At 37.7% G+C, this 18,400-nt stretch overlaps 3 protein-coding genes across 10 annotated transcripts; all 3 read right to left on the bottom strand.

Annotated features, from left to right (window-relative positions):
* Positions 1–113: 113 nt before the first annotated feature.
* fance (FA complementation group E) lies at positions 114–3,716 on the bottom strand. Of its 4 annotated transcripts, none has more exons than XM_043246482.1 (10): positions 3,356–3,716; positions 2,483–3,047; positions 2,264–2,308; positions 2,111–2,167; positions 1,879–2,022; positions 1,157–1,280; positions 961–1,036; positions 775–841; positions 573–698; positions 114–312 (listed from the first exon to the last, which is right to left on the bottom strand). In XM_043246482.1, the coding sequence occupies exons 1-10, from the start codon at positions 3,556–3,558 to the stop codon at positions 211–213; spliced, it is 1,509 nt and encodes a 502-aa protein (XP_043102417.1). In that variant the 5' UTR covers positions 3,559–3,716; the 3' UTR covers positions 114–210. The 4 variants fall into 4 exon arrangements, 3 of the variants coding, with proteins under 3 accessions (XP_043102417.1, XP_043102420.1, XP_043102419.1); XM_043246485.1 differs by having other exon boundaries at positions 2,483–3,018; positions 3,356–3,502; XM_043246484.1 differs by lacking the exon at positions 2,111–2,167.
* Positions 3,717–4,406: 690 nt separating this feature from the next.
* On the bottom strand, positions 4,407–7,134 carry mkrn4 (makorin, ring finger protein, 4). 3 transcript variants are annotated; one of them, XM_043246519.1, is made up of 8 exons: positions 7,006–7,134; positions 6,117–6,248; positions 5,745–6,025; positions 5,534–5,667; positions 5,213–5,454; positions 5,009–5,119; positions 4,801–4,918; positions 4,407–4,724 (listed from the first exon to the last, which is right to left on the bottom strand). In XM_043246519.1, exons 1-8 carry the CDS (start codon positions 7,131–7,133, stop codon positions 4,605–4,607), a joined length of 1,266 nt encoding a protein of 421 aa, XP_043102454.1. In that variant the 5' UTR covers position 7,134; the 3' UTR covers positions 4,407–4,604. The 3 variants fall into 3 exon arrangements, with proteins under 3 accessions (XP_043102454.1, XP_043102457.1, XP_043102456.1); XM_043246522.1 differs by having other exon boundaries at positions 7,036–7,120; XM_043246521.1 differs by lacking the exon at positions 7,006–7,134 and adding an exon at positions 6,669–6,821.
* Positions 7,135–7,703: 569 nt separating this feature from the next.
* ppardb (peroxisome proliferator-activated receptor delta b) lies at positions 7,704–17,345 on the bottom strand. Of its 3 annotated transcripts, none has more exons than XM_043246472.1 (8): positions 17,216–17,345; positions 12,432–12,879; positions 11,860–12,011; positions 11,305–11,443; positions 10,591–10,808; positions 10,191–10,394; positions 9,758–10,001; positions 7,704–9,544 (listed from the first exon to the last, which is right to left on the bottom strand). In XM_043246472.1, exons 2-8 carry the CDS (start codon positions 12,823–12,825, stop codon positions 9,297–9,299), a joined length of 1,599 nt encoding a protein of 532 aa, XP_043102407.1. In that variant the 5' UTR covers positions 12,826–12,879; positions 17,216–17,345; the 3' UTR covers positions 7,704–9,296. The 3 variants fall into 3 exon arrangements, with proteins under 3 accessions (XP_043102407.1, XP_043102406.1, XP_043102408.1); XM_043246471.1 differs by lacking the exon at positions 17,216–17,345 and adding an exon at positions 16,618–17,086; XM_043246473.1 differs by lacking the exon at positions 17,216–17,345 and adding an exon at positions 16,618–17,080 and having other exon boundaries at positions 10,609–10,808.
* Positions 17,346–18,400: the final 1,055 nt, after the last annotated feature.

Here is an 18,400-nt window from a genome sequence, read left to right as displayed (position 1 = left end):
CTTTCACTTCAAATGTGTTAAATGCCGGCCTCAAGCAACTGAGAAATACCTGTACTTACATAGAAACCTATTTAAAAAATAAAATAAAAATGATATATATCAATACAACTATACAATATGAAGACGTTTTTATTACACTTACAATATTATACAATCAGATTGACTGAAACTCATCTAGTAAAGTGGAATTTAAAATGGGCATTAAATGATTTAAAGGGAAATCCGTTTTAATGCAGCCTGCAATGATTTCTTGAGGAAGGTTTGATTGAAAGATAGGCAACTGGAAAGTGTGTGGCGGCATGCAGGATTCACCTGAAAGCAAAAACAAACAAACAAACCTAAAAAATCTAAATCAGCAGTTGGCTTTAAAAACACTTCAACATCTAGATATTTATTATTGTGTTCACTGGTTACTTTCCATGACTCTGAAGTTTGCGTATGGAGCATAATTAGTTTTCGTAGCAGTCTAGTTGCTTGTGAAGATCTTAAAATTATAATTTATATTTGCTTAAAATTGTAGTTTTTTTTAAGTTTCTGAATTAGTTATTTAGAGTCATTGCAGTTATACTCACATTTGACTGATACTTGGTCAAGATGCTCAGCAACATTTTGGCAAACTTCATAGATGTACTGAAATGTGGAGACTGACTGCAAAGCTGATTGGTGAAGAGAGAGAAATCCTCCTCGGTCAGCTCAAGCTGTGAGCATAACAACGGACACCATTAACATAGGACTAATAGACTCTTAAAGATTCAAAATAGCTTTGTAAAGTACCTTTGAATCCAACAGTGCATGGATGACGGATAACACTCCCTCATCCCAGGAGACTCCAAGTATTGTTCTAAGATTTGACAAGATTTGAAATTTCCGTAATCAACTAAACTGTGTCAAATTACATTTCCAGAAATGACCGAGCCCTATTTCTTTCTAAAAAAACTGAATGGTGATCTTCAGACTAACCGAAATACAAGAACCCTGTGATGTTGCTCAAGGCAGTCCACTACCAGTCTACAGAGTAACTCTGTCTGGGAGCTTCCTAAAGAAAACATAATTAGTATCTACTAAACAGATTAAATTAAAAATAAGTATATAATAAATATAAATGGTAATCTTGCTAGCTAATCTAGGACCAAAAAAAAAAAAAACATACTCGTACCGGTTTGACCCTTCTGTAAGATTGGCTCTATCAGAGCATAGCAGGCTGGCCTGGGGTAACGAGTGCAAAGAGACATCACTGCTGTTACCAAACAACGAGAGGCAGGTTCTGCAAGGGACAGAACCTAAGGCAGAGAAAATAGAAGTGTGATTAAGCTTACATACGGTAAATATATATTTATATAACAGCAACACTTAAAATTTGCGTTTAAAGCATGACACTGACAAAATCAACTGAAAACAAACCATAAAAAAAAAAAAAAAAAAACATCGAACACTATATGCACTCAAGATCAAAGTCAGTTTTTGATGTTTTTACAGTCTCTCAAGCTCTCTAAGGCTGCTTATATTTGAGTCAGTAACACGGTGGTGTAGTATAAAATACTATTTTAAATTAGAGTGAAATTAATAGAACATTCAAGCTTTTTTCTTGCCCTCACTTTTGATGAATTTAAAGGAAACATTCACCCTTTTTGAGCTTTTTTTTGTCACAGTCCATGTGACATCAATGGTTCAACTGTAATTTTACGAAGCTAATTTGTTAAATTAAAGATTTATGCTTAGGTTTTGGGTGAACTATTTCTTTAATGCTGAAAAAATATTACCAATCACAAACCTTTACACTTACAAACTAACACACATTTTCCCCTATATGGTCTGATTCAATATTGTGAGTAAAACATTTTTAAGACGGTAACTTGTGACAGATGTAAACATACTAACTTTTGGCAGCAGAAGATGCGTGATCAGAGCAGAAGCGGTGCTGTGACTGAGGTCTGGCGACAGTTCCAACAGACAGCTACAGAACTGAGGTAAACTCTGTTCAGATGCTTCAGACAAACACAGCATCGAACACAACACTTCCACCTGTGATCAGAAACAACCGTACTAACCTAAACATTACTGGAGTAACGAATCCTAAAAGCATTTCATTTTCAAGTGAAACAACACAAACCTCACTGGGGTCACATTCATGAAATACTTTCAGAGCAGACACAGAGCTCTCATCCCACTGTGAAGGAAAAAACTATTTTGTTTTCTTTTTTTCCCCCAAATTAAAAAAGATCAAAGCGTATTGTGCATTTGCATAATAAAGCAGATTTGTTACCGTTGACTCTGTGTCCAGTAATTCTTTGATCACAGGAACAGCAGCCTAAAAAGGAAATGTTAAAACATTACAACTGCATTTATGCTAAAGAGCAATAACTTTTTTGAAGTTAATGCATGAAGAGATTTTAATAACGTATCTATGCCTATGATCTTTTAACTGGATATATGCGAGAATGAAAATCAGTGTAACTGCACTGAACTGCTCTGATCCCTTTACCTTCAGGTGGTCTGGCAAGTCTTTTGAAGACCCCAACACATCAGAGCGAGCCTGTGATTCAGAAGCAGCACTCCGTTCCAGCTGGGACGTTCTCATTTTAAGTTCCTCCTCTTCAGTCAACCTCTCTTCTTCTTGACTTGGACAGAAATCCATCTTTACCCTTTTACTTTGTTGATCTTCTTGGGCGTCTCCATCATGATCCATGTTGTCGCTTTTCCTCTTTTTCTGAGATAAAACGGTCACGTCGCTCCCCTTATTCTCTGCTTCAAGCTCTTTAAAACAAGAGGCCCAATTTCCTTTCGCATTAGCGTTCCTGAATCTCTCACAGAGACTCTTTAGTTTCCCTGTACAGTCTGAGGTGAGGGGGGTCCCTTTCCCAGTGCCCTCAATATCTCTCTGGAGCTGCTTGATTAAGGCACACGTCCACTGATTTTCCACATCATCCTGAGTCAGACACTGAAGCAGGGGGAGAACATGGTCTTTGGGCAGTTCAGGGTTAATCAGATGTAGAAAACACAGCAGATTCCGTTTAAAGCCTGCAGAAAACAGGCACACCAAAGGTTTACTGTAAAACAAAAAAGAAGAATTACTTGCACAAACAATTTCAGTGTATTTAACAATGGAACTCTTTTGTGATAAGTGCAAATTTATATTATAATGCACATATGTAAATTATTTTTAGAAATCAACAGGTAAATAACAGGAAATAACTTTTTCACATATTGACTCGTAAGACAGCTAAACAAAAGTTCATTTTTTCTTTTAAAAAAAGACAGCTTCTTATATATCACTAGTTACATGCGAAAGTCCAAAAAGAAGAGCTCGCCAGGTGACATTTTCTAAAGAAAAAAAGATTTTTGAAGGTGAACTTACAGAACGAGCGCATCCTCGTGCACACATGCTTCTTGCTGGCACAAAGTTTCTAAAAACGGATTTAACGTGAAGTCTGGATCAGACCTGCGCTGTTTATTGAAAACTGTCTGCGCATTGCTCGCCCCGGCTGCTCCTGAATGCAGCGAATGAAGAAGCAACCGGGACCGTCCGTCAAAACGCTGCAACAGAGCTTTCAGATCCATCACCGGAACTCAATTACAGACATCGGACGCCACTTACGAGTCCTGCCACTGCTATCATTCGAGTTATAGTCGTATCAAAACGCTTCACCAAAACTATGACAGCTCATAACACCGCTTAAAGCTTGTAGGAAATCGTTGTACCAAGTTTCGAATCATTTCTTTATGTGGCTCTAAACAAACGGTTATTGCACACTGAAGACCCCTGCAGGTTTGGAGCGGAATTGTATGCGACACCCTCCGGCGACATTCTGAACTACTTTTGCTTGCTGTTACCTTATTTTACAATGGGAGTATTAAAAAAATAAAATAAAAATAATAATAATAATTCAAAGTGCCCTTCACCCTCCTCAAATCATCTGTAGCTATGTTACTGGCAGCGCCATAGACCATGTGGCTCACATACAAATTAAAAAGAGACAGAAAGATCAGTTAAGGCAAACAGTGGAACTTTTTTTTATTCACTTCTTTGAATATAAACATGTAATAAAAAGTAATAAAATTGGTGACATCAAGTCTTGGTATAACCTGTTAACACTGCAGAGGAAAACAATACAATAGCCTGCTGACAGGTTGCACATTTAGTGTTTTGCAAAATACCGGCAATTATAAACCACTACACGAAGTATACAAAATTAAAATCAGATTTCATAAAGGTATCAGACAAAAGGGTGCAACAATATGGAATCTGCACAGATGGAAGTACTAAACGATCAACAAGTGAATAGCAAGCTGAAATAAGTGACCATGCACTCAGTTAACATTAACTTTTTGCCCTAGTTTCTCCAACTCAACCTGAAAAAAAAGACACTCAATTTGAGATCCGAGCATTCAAACTTTTTTTACCCCCTCCCTTAAACTAAAGGCAAAAGACTTTCACACTCATACAAAAACACACGTAGTGAATCTACACAGCTAAAGATTTAGCCAAACATTTAGGGCTAGCTAAAGTAAAGCCAGCCCCTAAAGAGACAATTATAATTTCAGTGCAGAAGATAAGCAAAGCTCACTCAAGGCTAAGCCGACATGTACATGACTCTAGAAGGTCCTTAGTCATCAAGAAAATCCAGAAGTTCATCATCATCTTCATCCAATAGAGTAAGGGCAAAAATGTAGCTCCAAAGTTGGATGCCATCAATGCCCAAATCCTCCAACATCTCAGCTGTGTCCTAAAAAACAAAATCAGATTAAAATGGCTACTCAATGTAGTGCATTATAGTCAAATTAGTTCAAACGTAATGTTACCCTGGGTGCCGAGCGCCTGCGACGGTGTGTGTGATTAGGAGGCACATCATGGCTGTAGATACACTCCGACTTAAAGGGGCAGCATCCATGACGCATGAAGAAAGTGCACTTTAACTTACTAGAGGTAAATAAAATATCAGAATCAAAAACGTAAAGAAAAATCAAATAAACCACTACAAATGACCACATGAAGGAGAACCATTCTGACCTGCTTCTTTCCTTGAATGCAGCTATCAATGACGCCTTTTCCTCGCCATCACAGACCCAGTGCTTGCTGGGAATGTAAAAGGAGGATTTCACTCTGCACTGTGGACAGCCCCTATTAAATAAAATTGTATTATATACACACAAAATTATTAAATGTTTTTGTTTTTTTACATGCAGAAGGGAGAATGAGAAAGATAAAATTTACTTGATGACATCCTCCTGGAAGTCCTTTGTTTTTCGCCAGGTAACAATGCAGCTGATGCAGAAAGCATGATTGCAGTTGGGCAGGATGCCGTAACGCCGTTCCTGAGGGGTGGATTTCTCAGAAATTTTGTCCATGCAGATGCCACAGGCCACATCTTTGCTTTGGTCAAAGGCCCTTGAATGCTGATGCTCTGTCGATACTGCAGCACCACCCTGATGTGGTCTCTCTGGTGAACTGATCACCTATAATCCAATAATATTTCATTAAACCCATGCCGATGAAAGCTTCATCTAGAAGCTACAGAAGTGTTGCGTTTGTGACCTGTGTTTCAGCTTCAGACACTGTTATTTTTTGGACTTCGACAGGTGCTGCACCAAGTAAAAAAGCTGCAGAGCTGTAGTTGTCTGAAGAACTGGAGTCTGTAGCACCCATTTGTTGTAGCGTTCTCATTGCATCTGAAGAGGACAATTAATTTCATAAAAGGAAAACGCAATGTGTAGTTTCAAAGAAAAGCCTGACTAAACAGTGATACCCTGCTGGGGAGGTCCATCTTCCACAACCCCAAACTCTTCCTCCTCTGCAATGCCTGCAGTCCAGTGCTCAAAGTTCTGCTGCAGCACATTCATACTTGTGACCAAAGGCTCTGAACCCCTTCGATTCAGGCTGTAGGCTCCTTGAGGTGGAAGAGTGGGCTCAGATCCTCGACGGTCAGCCAGGGAACGTCCCACCAGCGCTGAGGGAAACACTGCAGGTGCTGAGCCGCGTCTGCTGCTCCCTGAAGAACCTTCACCCGCTGGAGGAACATGGAGATACCTGCAAGACATACAACTCAAGCAGCTTTTCATCCATATTGTTCAAAAAAAGAAAAAAAAGAAAAAAAGAAGAAGGTCAGCTGGCTCCTTACCTGCAACGGTCACCAAACCAGCAGCCACCTTTCTGGAAGTACCTACAATGAACTTGAAACGATGGAACTACAGGAAACTCGTGTAGATAGTAACAGCTTGGACCATAGCGACAAGATCCATTGATGAACTGCCTGCAAAACACAACATGCTAATTGCAGACATTTATTGACAAACTGAAGCAGGTCTTTCACGTGTTTATGAAAACTTGCAACATTAAGTCAAGAAAAGTAAATAGTAGCAGTTTGAACCTTTACTGTTATTGACTACGGTAGTATACGGAAACTGTAAGGCTTTAAGAATAAAGAACTAACAAATCGTGCAACGGTCTTTTCAAACTAAGTTACGTCGCAGTTTAAAGTTCAATAACCATCGCGATGTCTGTTGTAACTGCACTAATCTTTACTAAAACAAAAACAAATCGCTCGCTGCCGTAACCGGATGTAAACATCTGCGCCGAGAAACGTTAAAGCAGGAAAAGTCACTCTTTCAAACAGATGATCGGGACTAAAAACTAACTTTTCATCCGGTCAAAAAAAACCCCTCGAAACTACCTGCAGACTACTCTTTCCACGTTCGAGCTGCCTTTTCTCGACTGCCTCCACGGCGTGCGATACCGATCCATTTTCAGATCCTGCAGAAAAGCCTGCTTTAATGCAGTCGTTAGAGCAAGTAAACGGAGCGAAGCGCTGCAGACACGTCACGCAGGTCGCGCGCCGACCAACCAGCGGCGCCCGTTTCTTTTCTATAGAATAAACAGCGAGTTTGTAGGGTGACTTCTACACAAACGAGACTTGGGCCTCGCTATCCGTATAAGCTTTACCTTAATTTATTTCTTCCTCTAATTGTTTGCGTGCTTAGTGGCTCTGCAACAACCAGAGAACTACTGACCTGCACACTAGTGCTGAAGTATACACCCACCTACACACTGCACTGCTGTCTCCTGGGCCTTTGGATGAATGTGCGTCCCTTTCCATCTTGCTCTTGTCCCTCTTTGCCTGATGGATGGCTAATGGCATGCACACTTTTATAATTGTTGGGCGGGGCCTTCCCAGTTGGACCTGTGATGGACAGGGAGGCATCTTAAAACGCGAGGTCCGAATCAATTCCAGCAAACGGTTCTTTTGAACACAATCGCTTCAGACGATCGGTTTAGTAACACGTTACGTTTGATACGTCGATTCTCTGTTCAGTACTCAAGAACCGAACATAACCGATTCTATTCACGAATTAATTCATTTGAATTTAGACCCATTATTAAATAGCTCAGTCTCGTTTATGAAGCATATCAACAGATTCATTAAAAAAAAACTAATCAAGACTTAGACTAATCAAAAACGAATCGTAAAATATTCGCAACTGATAAAACTGGAGGATCGGTGATACAAGTGTCATTCATTGACACCAATTTTTTCTTATTAAAATATATATATTTTTTTTACGTTTTAATTAGTTTGGTAAACCCTAAGAGATTAAAAAGATTGCACACACACACTTAATTATTATAATTATTTTAATTCATTATTATGACCGCTTGTGAAATATAGGTATATTTGGAGCTTTTTAGAAATCACAAAAAACTTAAGAGATGTCTGGAATTGTTTTACTGTGATCCAAATAATATCCCACAAATCATTACACTTGTGCATCTTGTCAGTGAAGCAAGACATTGCTTAGATAGGCCACACTGGAAAGGTTGAACTATATTGTTGAACATGTGGTGTGAAAATAGATGACAAAAAAAGTATTTTTAAAATAAGCAAAAAAATTTTTTTGAATCATTTCATATTTTTGTGCTCTCTAGTTTCACAGTAACAGGTTTCTACATGACAGTTTCCTCACAGACCGTCTTGAATAAACAGATCAGAAAAGCACATTTCAGCCATAAGAGACAATCTCAGATATCTCTGAGACTTCTAGATGTGAAATGGTAGATGTGTTGCACATCATAATTATACCAATTAATGTAATTCAGCATCAAAAGCGCTTTTTAATGCGTGTACTCTGAATTCCCAAATAATTCAGCAATGTTTTTAACAAGACCCCATTTAAACTTAGAAGTGTCCAAGTTACTTCAATAAAAGACAATGCAAGTATTTACTCAAAATCCATTCCATCCTGATACAAACAACTATCATGACCTGATTATTCAGTAATTAATTAATTAATGCATCTGATTGAAAGACTGTATTTAAGTTTAGATATGTACTATAAATCAACTTGACCATAATATTCTAGTTTGGATGTAACCATAGCCAGCTTGCTTTCAATCATATATATGTGTGTGTGTGTGTGTGTGTGTGTTCAATCAGCATATAATGGAAGACCTAATTTAATAAAACTGCTTATTAAAGAGACAATGAGATCTTAGTGATGTCTTTTCTCATATCAGTAAATATGACTTTAAGACTGGTACCGGACAGTATGCTAAAATACAAGTACCATCTGGGTACCAGATCTTAAAGATCAGTACAGAATAATTATTATAAACCTATCATGTGAACAAACATTTCCTTGCAAACAGCTGAAATTATCAGACTGTCATAGGTTTTCCCCAAAGAGTGAATTATTAAACAGAATTGTCTTCAGTTTCAATAACAATATATATATTTGTAGCAGCTGATGCTAAAAACAACACCCTCAACAAAGTAACATAATTCCAAAATAATATAACTGTTTGCTGTACAGTTTTGTGTGGAGTCTAGCTTTTACTTTAGTAAAAGTACCTAATCAAACAGAATCAGGAGGAAAGAAGAACTACAAAATAAAAGCCCTACAAACACATACATTAAGTGGCATTACAGGAGCTTGACTGTGCTCTGATCTCCTCAAAGAAGCATACTAGATATCACTTGCAAACCAAAACCATGATAGAAAAGACAACTTGTAAAGGTGTTAGCCCTCATCAAGCGAATGAAGAATAACATGACGGTAGTAGTAGTAGTAGTAGTAGTAGTAGTAGTAGTAAACGGTAACTACATGTTCTGCGTCCTTGAGTTTAAATTAAAAAAAAAACACTCCGCAAAAATCAGAGAAAAATGTCAGTATTCAAAGTCAACAATTGTAAAAGTCCTTTACAAAAATTCATTTTATAAAACAAACAGCACCGCAGCGCCATTAAGATGCACTCTCTCTGTTCAGGAGGGAATCTGAAGTCCATTCTTCAGTCAGGTCCTTGCATGTCAGTACATGTCTTTATAGATCTCCTGTAAAAGCGGGTGGAGGGAGGTCTCAGATTCAGTCTTTTTGATCATCTGAACAAGTTGGGCGTTCTCTGTGACCAGCTGTCTGAGGTCGGCCATCTTCTGGAGCAGTTTGGGGAAGAGATGAAGAGAGTCAGGGTGGTGCGCTTGAAGATGTTGGTCCAGAGCTTGCAGGATGCCATCCTGGATCTGTTCCACCTGCTTCACGTTCATCAGCCCGGGACGATCTAGAGCAAAGAAAAAAAATCTAGTTTCCATTTCCTACTGTAGCTATTTACTGACATGTTGTGCGTATTACAATGAACTGGTTTACATCCAGCGTAAAGTGTGCTTTTCTTCTTATGATAAGCTTTTGGTTCTCATTTGCTAATGTAAAATGTATAAACAACAACGAAGGACATTTTGAAGATATACTGATCAAACAAACACCATGGCCTTACCTCCGCACAGTATTATGGCTGCCACGAACAGAGCTAGGTCACTGTCATCCAGCTCCAGAGCATTAAATTTTACCGCAAACTCAAATTTGGGCTCCATGATCTCACTGAAAGGTTTGCGTAGACTACGCAGGAACTCTCTCGTCACAAAGCCCTTCCCATTGGCCACCAGAAGCCCGTCTTTATTCATGAGCGATGGGAGCATTGCAAATATGGCCTCATGTACTCCATATTTTAACAGCGTTACCTGAGGAAAAAAAGTGCGTGATTAATTTAGTGGAAGAATATAAATCAATATTTAATGTATGTATGATCAATACTAATATTTGAAGGGGGATGGGGGGGTAACGTCAATCCCAGAAGTCACTGCTTGAAGTTAATAAACCACTAACATTAAATTAAGCAGTTATAGTACGGTAACATGGATCATTCTCACCTGATCATTAAGGAAGAGATCCACAAAGCCAGGGATGTTTTTGGCAAACTCTGTGAGCTCTCGCACAGTTTCAACTGTAGTGCACTGGCAGCGGTAGAAGACATGGACCCCGATCTCTTTGTTGGGTGGTGCTCCATTAAGCTGATTCCAGACCAGCCCGTTTTCTGCCTGCCAAAGTGAGTCCATATCATGGATCACAAAAGGCTGGAGATAAAACGATAACAATTAAAAACAACTGAAATAACTACAAATCAATCATATACTATTTTGTGTGAAACTAAATTAAAAAAATGTTTAACGTCAGAATATACATTGGATTACTGTATCTGCTAGAACTTTAACAACAAGCATTCTTACACAAATAGACTGTATGAGGAAACTTGTAATTGTGGCATCTTACTGAAAGCGGAGCACATACCGATGTGCAACTCGTCTTGCCCGTGAGGATGCTCCGTGCTTTTTTCTTGGTCATATTGAGGTTCCTCAGGTAGGATGTGTTGACATGCTTGGCCAGCGTTTTGAGGTCAGCTCCACTAGAGTTCTGCTGTTTCTCCCCAGCGAGGAGCCCAGCCACCAGCTTCTTTTTCTCCGCCTCCGGCATACGTCCGTACCTGATCGCTGAGGCAAAGAAACAAAAACAAGCCTTATTTTTCTCAACATAACCAAGCACACAGTTTAAAATAAAGCAACAACTTATGAATATCGAAATATTAATGCCAAGTTTGACTGTTAATTTCTGAAAAGATTACATGAAAGGCAGCCGTCAGAATTACAGTTCAAACCGTTTATAAAACAGTGAGGGTGAAATATTAAAGCATCCTAATGATGGATAAACAAACACACACGCAGACTCTCATTCTGACGGCACCCATTCGCTGCAGATCTACTGGTGAGCAATATAGCATTACATTTCAGCGAATCCATTCAAATAAAGAAACAAACTCATCTTTATCTTGAATGGCCTGAGGATACACAATTTTAGGGAGTCAATTTGCAGCAAATTGTAAATGTTTTTAATTATTACTTTAATATTCAGTTTGCACATTAAGTGGGATGTAACACGAGAGTCAAAATTCTGAATGCTTTGAATTGTGGTTACATGCAGGCTGCTCACCATCATGTGACATGCCCAATGCCAGGCACTTCTGGAAGCGACAGTACTGGCATTTGTTCCGGCTCTTTTTCTGGACTTTACAGGCACGCTCACACCGCTCATACTCCAGCTTCATACGAATGGTGCGTCTGAAAAACCCCTTTAAAAAAAGATGACACTTCCTCACTGAAAAACAGCAAGGCAAATATGCGCTTGGACTGCTGAATTATTTCACAACAGAAACGCAACTTTAAGCTTTAGGAAGCCCAGTGATTTAAGGTATTAGGTGGTTATAAGAGATTTTAGTAATCTTTCTGAAAATACAGTCTCTCCCTGAATTATTTCAAACAAAAAAATCTGTCCATTCACACGCAGACTGGATTTGTTGAAGGAAAAAAAAAGCAGCAGCAGTTTTGGCTATTTGCAGAGCCAGATGTGATATCCATGATATGTCAGATCGTATTGCTTACAGCACCTTTAATATTGGTATATTATTATTTATTTTAGGCCACAAATCCACCCACGGTTTGTAAAAAACCTTGACTGCAGTAGTTTAGACAAGTTCAGCAAAATTACCTTGCAGCCTTCACAAGCATGAACTCCATAATGAAATCCTGAGGCTTTATCCCCACATATGCGGCACTCAACATTCAGGCCCATACTACTGGGGTCATCCCGACCCAGCCGTAACTGGTCTGACAGCGAGAGAGAAGGGTTCTGTAAAGGATCTATAAATGGGAGACAGAAATAGTAAGAATCTTCTTAAAGCACCTCTTGTCAGAGCACTGCAAAAGTATATCTTTTATGGATAAAACATTACAAACAAACTTATTCACGCTTATTGTAACTCAGAAACTCTGTCATGAAATATATTATAAATCTATTAAGAAATGAATGTGAAATTAAATCTTATAAAACAGTTCTAAATAAAACCATATTTTACTATCGCGTTTTATTGATTTTAATCTCCTAATAATGGTCTTTTAAATTTCAAAGCTAGCAAGTATAACACCAGGTCACAAATAATTCATAAAAAAAACCCAGTTGTTTTTTTAGGTTAGAAAATAAAAAGATAAAGCTAAAAATTTTTTTTTTTTTTTTAAAAACATATTTTTGAAAATGTATAAAAAGAAAAACGGCAGTTTTACCTGGAAACATTTGCCCTGTTACAGGAGTGTCGCTATTCTGTTGTGGACTCTCCTGCGATGTCCCATCTCCATTCTGCAGAGTGCCCCCCCACGATCCCTTGCTGCTGGGTGAGACCTCTAACCCTGTGGCATCAGACGTCTCACTGCCCTCCACCTCCTCACCTGATGCAGAGCTTGGCTCCTGTAGGTCTGACATCCCTCCACAGTCTGAGGATGCGGACTCACCCTCCTGCACTGCCACCCATGTTGAGTCTTCAAGAACAGGGTTCAAGTCTGTCCGCGGAGAAGACTGACCCTCCGTATCTCCTGTGAACACAAGGGGCTCCTGGGATGCTGCAACGTCTACTGGACCGTCGCATTTTGTTTCTGAGGTAGGTTGCTCAACCTGTTCCATGGTTCTCCTGTGTGGCTGCTAAATCTCATAACCATCCATCCCGTGACATTGCCTCTGAAAAGACAAAGATGCTAATTTTTGCAATGGCGCTTCAATACAACACAATATCAAAATATGACCATCATCACCGGTGAAGTGACTTGGTGTGCAGCGCACATGCTCCAGAGATTACATGGATGACCTGAGTTTGACCTGAGATCCAGTGCTGCTTGTCTCAGTCCTAACTCCACCCCACCCCCATTACCTCTATGCTGACTCAAATAAAAGGAAAAAAAGATTCATCATGAAAAGTTTAAGCACGGCAAGGCAAGGTTCACACTTCAGGCAAAACACATTTTTTTTAATTTAGATTTTTTTATGTGCAGCGTCTGATATTTCAAAACATAAACTGCAAAGAGGGTTGTTTAAGCAAAAAAAAAAATCCTCATAAAAGATAGTTTTTTTTTTTAAATAAACTTTTTCCATGTTCCTCCTGTAGTTATACTGTGTAGACCGGTGGAAAATGAAAAGTTGTGATTTTCTAGGGTGATATAATTACGAACTATACTCTTATTACAACATAATAATCAAGGAATCAGTCTAGAAAATTACTGAAACTCTTTGGTAATTTTAGAATGTGATGCTACTGGCTGAATTGAATTCGATGATCTATGCTAAGCTAAGCTAAAGGTGCTATAACCCGGAGATCGGCTAAATGGATTCGTAAAACTCAACTTATTAACCCTGGGGAAAACAAACTCAAGGGGAATGAGCCTATTTTAAAAAAATGGAGTGTTCCTTTAAATGCTTTCTTTTGTGCTTCCAGTCTGTGATGTCTAGATTCTAGAGCTGGAGTCTTTTTATTTATTTTTATTTTTTGAAAATGCCTTTGAAAAAAATTCATGTGAAAATACTGCAAACCCAAGTCTGATGAAAAAAGTGATTTGCACTCTGTCAGCCACAGGAAATGTTTTTTTTTGTTTGTTTTGTTTTTTAAGACCTGACTCAAATGCTTTCAGGAAAAGAAAATCCTGAAATGTAGAGAATCAGAAAGTAGCTTTTGTCTTTTTTGGCCTTTCATTCATTCACCTCTTCCGATTACATGACCTTTATCTTTCAGATGGAGTCAGATGCAGTCAGATGCAAACTGTGCCATCAGCAATTACAGGTCTGTGGTAAATTTAGTCTACACACACAGGGTGAGAGGTGATAAATCCATTATGAGACTCTGCAGGGTGTTTACTTAAAAAGATAAGATAACCCTGAAAAGAAAGCAGCTGTGGAAAAATTGTATGACCAGTAAAAAAAACAACAATAAAAAAAAACTTAATATTTAATTAGGTCACCTAAACATTGCCACTGTATCAAACCAGAATGAAAAGAGAAAGAACAATAGTGATCTTCCTTCCTCAAGACACACAAAGCTGACTGTGCCCATGTATGTTAAGCACAGGTCACATAACTTACATCCTAACACAGAACAACAGCTGGGCAATGAGCCATGTCAAACACTAACACATAAATAAATGCTATTTGTAAAATACTGAAGAGATCCATGTTCTCACTCATGACCCATTTGCATGAGCAAAGAAACAAACAAGATATTGCGTTTTCATCTGGTAAGCAGCATACTTCCTGAGACTACAAGGTGTTTATAGAACAACTTAAATGGATAGTGTTCCCAGAAATCAAACACCTTTCCTCATTTATTCACACTCATGCATTTCCAAACTTTCTGGGGAACACACACACACACACACACACACACACACATATATATATATATATATATATATATATATATATATATATATATATATATATATATATATATATATATATATATATATGAAATCTGGATTTTAAACAACAATGAGTGACATTGACTTTTATTGTACTGACGAAAAAACAAAAACAAACAAACATTCATACACGGTTAAATAGTTTATGAAAAGTATACAGTTAACATATACAGGAACAATGAGGGGAAAAAACTATTAGACATTGGATGAATAAGGTCACATCCGTCATAGCTCTCAGCATGGAGAACATTGATAACAGATGTGAGTGTTTGGTCATATGGAGGATAGAGACCCCTACCAAACAGACTGCGTTTGTAATCCATGGATTCTGACAAGAGGATTACACTGTAGCCACCATCAGTGACTAAGACAATACAATCTAAAAAAACCCCAAAAAACGTCTCTGTTGTTAGTGAACAACACTGGAAAACATGAAAAAAAACAGCACTACCATACATGTGTAGGCTTTACGTTAACTTATATACACACAAGGTGAATGAAGCGATCAGAAATGCTTTGAGGCCACTGTTCAGACTTGTCAGCAACCAGTCATTCTGGTTCTCAGCCTATCTGCATTGTACTAAGACTGCATGCTAGAGGCGACCCGCACAGAGGAACTAAATGAGTCAGTGTGCGGAGGTTTTGACTGACATGCATTCCGGTGTCTGGACCTCTCACTTGCTTCATCCTTGTTTTTAAGGCAAGACACCACAGGAAAAAAACATAGTATAGTATCCTAAATAACTCAACTTTAGTAATACTTGCCATTATTCTGATGTTTTTGCAGAGGGGTTTGTTTATACAATTTAATTATTTTATATACCAATGTATTTCTGGAAATAATTTTTTTTAATTCATTTATTTTCTGATCCGATGTCCCCTCAACAAGATCAACAAATGAATCATACATTTTAAACCTGCCTGTATCCAGTGTTCAGATTTCTGGTCTAGAAAGGAAAATTATTTTACACATTAAGAAATAATTTAGTGTATAACATTTGCCAATTTAATCATAACGGCTCAGAAAAAGAAACAAATCTTGCTGTAATGTAATTAATCAACTAGTTTGGTAAAGTGATATCTATTAGTCAGGGAAAAGATTACCTTTTCCACCTGTGATGTCCTTTAACTCTTAAGGCAAGACAGGAAAACTATTTTAAACTAAATTATTAACTAACTTGTAAAAAACAGCTGTTGAAGATTATATACAGTAGATCTTCTCATTAAGTGTTCAAACTTGAGAGTAAAAGCAATCAGCATAAAAGCATTTGGTCTTCTGTGTACACAAGGTCAAACTTGATACTTCAACATGAACCCTTTCAAAAACAAACAATTCAATTATTTTTAGCAGTATGATGTACATTCAAAGCTTCTTCTTCCTTTCTCTTAATAGTAATGCTGTTTTATTTTATTCCAGAAAACAGTACTTTTCACACCATTACTTAAATTCACATTTAAATGTTTTAGCAATATATTGCATTAATTGCCTAGTTATAATTGTAATATTTAATAAGAACTAAAATAAGATGAAAATAAATAAGATGAAGTCGAAATATTTGTATAATGTGCTCACTAACGTTTTCCTTGTAACGTTTTGTCTCTTGTCCCATATATTGTTAATAGTTAGCTGTTGAAAATCTAACTTAAAGTTAACGTGGACAACGCTAAGGAAGCAAAGCTTACAAATTCACAATACAAGGTGAAACTTCAACTAATTAAAAAACAGTGACTGACATGAAGCCCATTGCTGATTAACTTTAACAGTTCTATGTTGACAAACAACAAAATTTAAAAACTATGCAGACTATGTGATCAACATCAACATCGGAGACAACAAATTTAGCCAGCTGACAAAAAGCGTGACTTCAAAACGGTGACAGCAACCGTTTAACAGACTACAACATACACATAATTCAATATGGACACGTTTACTTGGTTAGTAATCGGATGAAGCAGATATGAGACTTTAAGCAAAACAGCGAGTTTTGGCTAACTAGCTGTTCTGGTTTACCTTGGTGCGTTTACGGGCCAGCTTCGAAGTTTCCCAGCGGTCGATAAAATATAAATATACTCTTCGTATGTGAAGTTAAGTTGTTTTGAGACTCAAATGAGCTCATAGCCCGTGGGTTTACAGCAGGTTTGTCATCATTGCGTCCTTGCGTCTCTTATTCCACACATGCTAGTCCGAGGTTAGCACTAGCTAGCTTAACGCTAACATGTTTTTGTTTTTTATTTAGTTGCAGGCGCATTCAGATTTCTCCCAGCAAAATATCTACGGCTAAATAGGTTTAAGATAACAAATACGGGCCTTTTCATTTCAGATTTCTGTTATATCCATTCTGCTTTAAAAATCCAATCAAAAAAACGAATCAAGCGATGACCATCGCTGTTATTCCTACACCAACTTTTGCTCAATCTGGTCTAGTAACCCCATTCACTTTGATTACTCGGTTGTCAGGGATGACAGAAGTGAAGGAACTAGAAAAGACGCGCGTAATGTTTATAAATTAGCCTGAAGGGGTCGCTCTTCGGCCCAAAGTAGTCTTTGAGGCCGCTGAGCATAAAGAGTAAAATAAATACAAGAAATAAAAATAAATATTACCACTTACATTTAACACAGCCGTGACTAGATCTAAACACGCGTAGAATAATTCACATCTACACGCGATTTTGTTTAGCATGAGTGTAAGAAATGCCCCTCGCCGCGGTTTGACGTATGACCCAATCACGTGACTTCACGTGAAACACGTTTGTCCAATGACAGCTCGAGCGGAGGGGTTTGGTTCAGAGTTTGTTTTCCTTTCTAGGTTCTGCAGGCGGTCGTGTGGTTGACAGCTAAGAAAAAGCATGGCGTGAATGTTACGTAATACAAAGTGGCTAGATTCAGCCAGTAGGAACTAGATGAATAGAAATGACGCTGTATGAATCATAAATGTTATTTCCCGCGAGGGTTGAAAACGTTCCGAAACGGGTTAGGTACTTTGTGCTCTGAGCTACTGTACTATATTATACTATACTACATACACAATTCTATTTATGTTAGTAAATATTGTTAAATCGTAACAAACGATATAAATATATATCTTTTATTAATACTCATAGTAAGTTCCAATGGGCTCCTGTAGATGGAGCAATTAAATCGGAGTCTAACAGTAAACAGATTCACTTTCAGATCAACGCTTCACTAAAGGAGATATTTAGCTGAATGTCCGCTCTGTCCATAAAACGAACGGGAGTGCTAAAGAATAAATCGAATTTATATTATGATTTATATATATATATATATATATATATATATATATATATATATATATATATATATATATATATATATATATATATTTAGCTCATCTTGAATATGGATTACAAAGCATTTGATGAGGTTTGTGTTCAGCTTTTTCCTTATATGTTGTAGAGAGCGCTGCAATTCCTCACAGAAGGATTTTTTGTAAAAAAAAAATTGCACGAATAAACCTAAAATATTCACAATAAATGCAGATGTTGGCCATGTGTCACACCCACACAGGATGATTTGTCAATGGCACTTCAACTGAACTCGTATTTGTATGGCGCCTTTCACAATACATATCATTGCAAAAAAAAAAAAAAGAAAAGAAAAAGAAAGTTTCTATTTTATATGTAGGCGTAGCTTAGTGGTGACTGTCAATATGATGTTCATATGCCAGAAATGTGAACTATAAACCATGCTGTTAATTACATGCAACAGACAGCGAACACTATTAACAGCAATGATTATTTGTTGCGATCAAACATGTAGTAAAATTGTGTTTTTA

Source organism: Puntigrus tetrazona, chromosome 8 (genome assembly GCF_018831695.1).
Source record: "Puntigrus tetrazona isolate hp1 chromosome 8, ASM1883169v1, whole genome shotgun sequence".
Classification (NCBI taxonomy): domain Eukaryota; kingdom Metazoa; phylum Chordata; class Actinopteri; order Cypriniformes; family Cyprinidae; genus Puntigrus; species Puntigrus tetrazona.
This window is presented reverse-complemented; position numbering and strand designations above follow the sequence as displayed.

What these genes read in the sequence shown, in the direction of transcription:
- mkrn4 (XM_043246519.1), bottom strand. Translation starts at nt 7,133, where the DNA reads ATGCCATTAGCCATCCATCAGGCAAAGAGGGACAAGAGCAAGATGGAA. An exon ending in TGGTTTGGTGACCGTTGCAG is followed by an intron (nt 6,026 to 6,116) that starts GTAAGGAGCCAG and finishes TATGTCTTGCAG; the next exon opens with GTATCTCCATGTTCCTCCAG. An exon ending in AGATGGACCTCCCCAGCAGG is followed by an intron (nt 5,668 to 5,744) that starts GTATCACTGTTT and finishes TGTCCTCTTCAG; the next exon opens with ATGCAATGAGAACGCTACAA.
- ppardb (XM_043246472.1), bottom strand. Translation starts at nt 12,825, where the DNA reads ATGGAACAGGTTGAGCAACCTACCTCAGAAACAAAATGCGACGGTCCA. An exon ending in ATGCTTGTGAAGGCTGCAAG is followed by an intron (nt 11,444 to 11,859) that starts GTAATTTTGCTG and finishes CTTTTTTTAAAG; the next exon opens with GGGTTTTTCAGACGCACCAT. An exon ending in ATCTCTTCCTTAATGATCAG is followed by an intron (nt 10,002 to 10,190) that starts GTGAGAATGATC and finishes TTTTTTCCTCAG; the next exon opens with GTAACGCTGTTAAAATATGG.
- fance (XM_043246482.1), bottom strand. Translation starts at nt 3,558, where the DNA reads ATGGATCTGAAAGCTCTGTTGCAGCGTTTTGACGGACGGTCCCGGTTG. An exon ending in ACTTGCCAGACCACCTGAAG is followed by an intron (nt 2,309 to 2,482) that starts GTAAAGGGATCA and finishes TTTCCTTTTTAG; the next exon opens with GCTGCTGTTCCTGTGATCAA. An exon ending in ATGCACTGTTGGATTCAAAG is followed by an intron (nt 699 to 774) that starts GTACTTTACAAA and finishes TTATGCTCACAG; the next exon opens with CTTGAGCTGACCGAGGAGGA.